At 37.7% G+C, this 6,300-nt stretch overlaps 1 protein-coding gene across 1 annotated transcript; it reads right to left on the bottom strand.

Moving 5' to 3' along the window:
• Positions 1-376: 376 nt before the first annotated feature.
• Positions 377-1,221, bottom strand: LOC136409404 (GS homeobox 1-like). Its single transcript, XM_066390883.1, has one exon. The coding sequence runs from the start codon at positions 1,200-1,202 to the stop codon at positions 507-509; it is 696 nt and encodes a 231-aa protein (XP_066246980.1). The 5' UTR covers positions 1,203-1,221; the 3' UTR covers positions 377-506.
• Positions 1,222-6,300: the final 5,079 nt, after the last annotated feature.

Genomic DNA, 6,300 nt, shown 5'->3' with positions numbered 1-6,300 from the left:
AACCAATGTTACGGGAGTGACGTCATCTCATGACTCGTCAGCAGTGAAACCGTTGTTGCCAATTATCGCTAATTTTAGAGTAATTTTTTAATCTAATTTTTCATGTCATCCTCATTAAAGCGATTTCTTTTCTTTGCACAAAGACAACGGGTGGTACCTGCATCTTTTTCATTTTGCAAACGTGTTGAATTTTCGGATTTTCCTCAAAACCATAGAATACAAGTTCTTTCTTTATCTGGACAAATATGTAAACAATTCAAGCTCAAAACGATTTTTAAATAAAATACCAGAATTTTTGTCAAAATACGTTTATTTAATTTACAGAACAAGTTGTTATTTATTTCAAAATGTACAGCCAGTATTCGCTTCAATATACATAATACTTCATTATTCTCAAAAATAATTTACAGCGTTTGGGCAAGGAAATTCAGAGATGTAAATCTAAATAATATAATCTTCATTACAACTAGTATCACAGACAAGGTTCCTATAATACGTAAATACACTCAACCGTTCAAAATATCGATGTCATCACAACTCGAATTTGGCAACATACTGCAATTCCTGCAATTGGAACATCCAGACCCTTTCTTCCCTCCATAGTCCTCCATATCCTTCTTATGCTTCACTCTCCGATTCTGGAACCAAATTTTCACCTGCTTCTCTGACAATCGCAGACAATTCGCTATCTCTATCCTCCTAAGCCTGGACAGATACTTGTTGGCAGCAAACTCCCGCTCCAGATTCAACAGTTGGTCGGCAGTAAAGGCCGTCCTTATCCTTTTGCTCGATGACGACCCTTTGTCTGAAGATTCCTGCGAAGGAGATCTTTGAGGACTTGGAGTGGACTCCCTGCTGCTGTTTGGGGAAATATCTCTTGTAGGGGAGAAATGACTTCCTTCTGAGAAGCTGGAGCTTGTAGTTGAAGGCGCTGGAGGTGCTACTGGTGGCAGAACTTGAGGGAGAATTGGTACTGGCCGCACCGGTGGGGCTCCGGAATAGAACTGTTGCGCAGTAATCCAAGGAAAAAACGACATGTAATTATTCACATAATCCGCAGGATAGGGCAACATCATGGGAATACCACTCCTCGGTATTGGTGGCGGAGGTCTTCTGCGCAGGACAGGCTTATTGGAGTCACTTCCCTCCAACAAACTCTCCACGAAGAAGTTCCTAGAGGCAATATTGGTGGTTTTTTCCATATTACTGAGGTACGACGCACTGAACACTCTCTGCTAAACTGAAGAGTAACGACACAAAAATCCCTTTTAAAATCATCCCCTTCTTAATATCCTACCTCCCAACCACCGGTCGTGGCCCCGCCCTAAAAGAAGTGTAAAGGTGTATACTTATTGCCCTTGCACAATGCCGAAAGCAAATTAGGGCTTGGACTAGGCAAACATTGGCCTGTGATGGGATGATATGGTTTAGGTTTAGGGTTGCAAGAGATGGTAGTTGAAAAAGAATTATTTGTCTTCCATGGTTTTGGTCGTGGTATTAAAGGCTATTATAATTTTGAAAAGTGATTTTCAGGAAATGCAGTTAGTTTCTTTTTAATTTCATGCCTTAGGAAGAATTAGGGCTAAATTCTTGATATTTCACATGAAGGGCATTTAAAAAACCTTGTTTGTAAGATTCAAAACACAATATAAACTACAATATATCCGATGGACTCCTGTTTTCAAGCATTAAATTTTTTTACTAAGGGAAGTAATATAGTCACGAAAAAGGGTTAAAATTGTCAATAAACCATGTAAGTCTCAAAGGTGTGAAGGACCGACTGGGTTTTAGCAGTTCGAAAATACATTTAAAAAAATTTCTAAACGTCGAAAAAGCGATGTTTTTCTGAATTAATTTTTCAACTAAGGAGGGTAACACATTTTTAGAGGAGAGTTGCAATTTTCATATACATCGACCAAATGTCAGTATCGTATTCACTGAGGAAAACGCGAAAAACTAACTTGGTTCTTTAATCTTTAAAATCCAATTTAGAAATTGCCCCACGTCGATTAAAAGCAATTCTCAAGGGTTAATTTTTCTACTAAGGGTGTAAAAGACGCCTACAGCAGGGTTGAAATTTTTGTATAACTTAATCGCATCTCAAGAACGTAAGTTGTTCTGTTAATGGAAAAGAGTGGATCTGTATTTTGCCATTTCGAACTAGAAGGCATATGCTCGGGATTATCCGAATGTTGACAGTCAAATAGAAAATTTCTAAGGGCTCTTTTCTAAGAGACACATTTCCGAAAAATGGCTGAAATTTTTATATAAATAAAGATAACGCACAGAGTGGTACTTACAAGAAAGTGAGACAAAAAAACACGGCTGTTGATCGTCGAAAATTCTTCTCTCTCTGTTGACATACGAGGCTAAACCATCACTTAATCCTTCAAACGAATTAATTCAAAAACCACAAAAGAACTAGATTAAACTGCGGAAACCTTAGAACGGTCCTCACTAAGGGCAAACCATCAAATATGTGTCAACGAATTGTTAGTTAGGTTCCCTTTGTGATAAGCCGAACAATGTGCCTCTTTTGATGTCCCGGAAATACGTTTTAATTTCCACATTTTGCCCTTTTGAATGTTAAATGGAACTCCATATTCTGGGATGACTTGCTCTAGTAAATGTAGTTTAATAATCTAAAGCGGAAATGCATTTTAAGGGCGAATGACAATCAAAGAAATAGGCGGTTTTTTAACTGAAACGGTTTGATTTATGCCAAATGGTCAAAAACACTCACTTCAGTGAATCTTTACACCCCAGACAGTGTGTCTTCTAAAACCTCATGAATGAATGAAATAAATCTTCCTTCCTAAGAGGCAAGAAACCGAACACCTGAGTATAATAGTATACCATTATGCAAAGAATCATTCACAAATCTCCGAAGAGTCTAATGGTTACTTTGCTGGAGGATACAAAGCAAAAACAGAATTTAAAATATATTAGCGGATATTCTTATGAATGAAGCTGCAGGGGTATTCAAGGCAGGTATCAACTCATTCATTTCATTCATAAAAACGGTCTTTAAAAGGCAAAAATTTGTAAAAGGGCTCTTTTGGATTGGAGAGAAGTCAAGTACTTTCGCATTGAAATCGGCTGGCTTTATAGTAAATTTTGCTGCATTCTCCTGAATAAGTACCTACTACAGGTGATCGATGGGATTCTTTTACACGGTACTGGCCAAAGTGTGAGAAAGTTTCTGTGTATATCGACAAATTTTTGATTCCATCTTTCCCAGTGGAGAAATGCCTAGAGAGGAAAAATTCCAATAAAATTTGATCAAAATGGCCCTACGGTCGGAACACCGGATCCAAGACATTTTCGAAGTTTAAAAGGAAAACAACTGTAAGTCGAGGTCCCCCTGGACAAATTCCTGCAATCCCGAGTTCCCTGACAAATATTTTCCTTTTCTTGTTTGAACAAGTAGTGTTCTAAGACCTTGTTGTAAGACTGTAAGTTTGAATTGCATTATTAAAGCCCAAACAAACAAAACTTAGTGCTCTTAAGAGCCCTCTTCGACGACTTTTATTGTGATTGTTATATTCATAAATTCATGCCTAATTTCCCCCGAAGTCTCGTCATAAGCAACGTTTTTCCCGACATACCTGCTCGAAACACAATAAACGACTGACGTGAGTTGATAAATTATAATAGATCGCTCGCCAATTACTAAAGGACAAATACGTAATTTCATGAGCTAACAACTAAACGTTATTATCAATATAAACCCGCCCTTATGAATGGCTTTGTTAGGGCGCGACACTTCATTATTAACGCCTCAGCGACGGTACTTAACAAGAACTTTAGGCCCAAGCTACACCACGGTTTCCAGCAATTTCAGGCACATACACACATCCTTCAAATGCAATAGTTTAACATCACAATAGGGCCATAACCCACTTAAAATGTGAACTGAAACCATTACGAAAAGAGATTCCACTTCATTCCCGGCATCGATTTGATGTTTTACAAGGGAAAGACACCCCGGATCTACCACTTTTCTATACTCGAGTGGTTTGTGCTGCTCGATTTGAGTGACATTAAGTTGATGGTTGTGGAAAGGGGCAAATTCGGGGTTTGGACCTCAAACCACAGGGATATTTGTTGGTATTATAACGTGGAAACCAAAGACATCGTTTCCTAAAGGCGTACGTCTTCGGGTCTAAATTAGTCGAAAAAAATTTTTTTAATACTCAATATGTATTTTAAATTATTGACTGGCCTGAGCCAATGAAGGACTCAGAAAAGCCTATTTTCTATCGAGAAAATCTGCTTTTTGGGGGAAGGTGTACAGTACTTCTAGATGTTTTTGACGTGGGCAGCTTAATGGCAACGCTGCGTTTAGTGCTCTTTTTAAATCATAAATAAATATTCTGACCAGAACAACATTATTCGCCGCATGTATTACAAATTCCGAGAATTACAAGTATTTATTTTTCACTTAAATAGCTAGTTCTTGTACTAATCAGTAGTAAAAAAATATCTGTTACAGGACTAAAAACCACATTTTAATCTTATTTTTAGCAAACGTCTCGTGAAGACTTTGCCTTTAAGTCCAAGCAGAAAAAAGCAGACGTTATTCGGAAAAATTCGTCCCTCGGTGTCGACAGACTGGCAAGTAAAGCAAAGGGATACTTCATCTTTCAAGGAAGCGTAAGGCGAAAAAGAGGACTTGAAAATAATCGCTGTCGATAAAATTTTAATGAACCTAAGTAAGAGCAGAAAGGGTTCCTTGTTCCTAATAATTTAAGTATTCCTTAGGACAGCAGAAAATTCGAACATCTCTCTTCAGGACTAGAGGATCGATTGTCAGGGTTTCCCAAAGTTTTGCCAGCAGTTTCACAGCTTGACCTCGTGTGTGTGGCGTGTACATTAGGCATGCATCGTACAATTTCACTTAAGTGGCAGAAAAACTTTTGTAAAGTATGATTTCCGTGATGGGTTCAGCCATTTTACATGGGTGCACCGAATTTTCTTGCACAAAGCAACCTTTCCCATTTCCTCAGTATTCAGTAAGAATTGTGGCGCCACTGCAGGTCACGCAAATATCGCCCTTTAACACTTGAACTTGTTCATGCCAGAGTCTGTAATTCTACGATGAATGGTAATTTATAGCAGAGCACGCATGCGATCCTTATCTGACTTTAACAGTTTTTTCAGCACCCAATGATAAGGCCCTAATGACCTTTAAAGGGATATTACCCCATCGGCTTTGTTACAATGTTGCCTTAATGCTTATATTTAGCCATTCAAAAATCCCCCTTTCAAAGCTTTTTAGGAAGCAATTTGACATCAATGCAATTTGATTCTCAATCATTGAAACTTCCCGAGAGCAATAAGTGTCTGATTACAGGGTGGTAGCAAATCAGCTTTTGTTACGTTTTGGCAGCCTCCAATTACCCCATTTAAATCGGCATTTAATTATGAAATAATGGTTGAGATAGCAATCGATAAACTCATTGAAATGTTGTTTCATTGAAAGCATCAGTAGGGTTGAGAGTAATTGAGAGAGTTCACCTTAGTTTCGTGTATTTTGTCAACAAAACCTGTTCATTAACCCCTCACTTTATCCAGCCGGGTTTATGAATATTAATTAAGGGTTTCAGTTACAATTTTGCTATAATTAAGGAAAGTTGTCTTTGCATAATAGATTTAAGGATGAGTGATCCCTAACGACTAAGGAAATAGGATAAGGAAATCTGCTTGATTTTTGGCATTAATTTCCAGCTCTATCAGAAGAGAAGTTATATACTCCTAAGAAATAAAAATAGATGAAATCCTTTAAACCCTAAGGACTACTTTCCGGGAAAACTTCTCTCTTGCACTGTTCGCTTAACTCTAGGAATAAAACTGCTTCAGGAGTTTCAAGTTTTAAGTGCCAAGTGGCGCATTTCTAACATTTTAAAGTTGCTCTACATTCTACCTGAAAGCAACTGCATCTTATATGTAAACGGTCTTAAGTAAATATGTCATACAAATTTGCTTTCAAAGCAATTATTACGAATGGATGGGGCGAAAAATTAATACTTTGAGCAAACATATAAAACAAGATTTGGATTAAGCTGCAACAATAAGGTACGATGTTTGACCTAAAGGCATATATGCGGTAATATTTGTTCGGAATTCAATTGCGAAAAAGGGAGGATGTATGCGTTTATTTGTATATGGCAGTTGGGAAGGATATTAAATGTGAAATATTGCTAAACATAAATTGGGAGTTTATTGCTGTTGCGAGCATAGGATTTTTCCTTCTTTCAGTACCAAAACGCACACTCTTCGGTGCAAGGATCATTAATC

This window comes from Euwallacea similis, chromosome 1, assembly GCF_039881205.1.
Source record: "Euwallacea similis isolate ESF13 chromosome 1, ESF131.1, whole genome shotgun sequence".
Taxonomy (NCBI): Eukaryota; Metazoa; Arthropoda; class Insecta; order Coleoptera; family Curculionidae; genus Euwallacea; species Euwallacea similis.
This window is presented reverse-complemented; position numbering and strand designations above follow the sequence as displayed.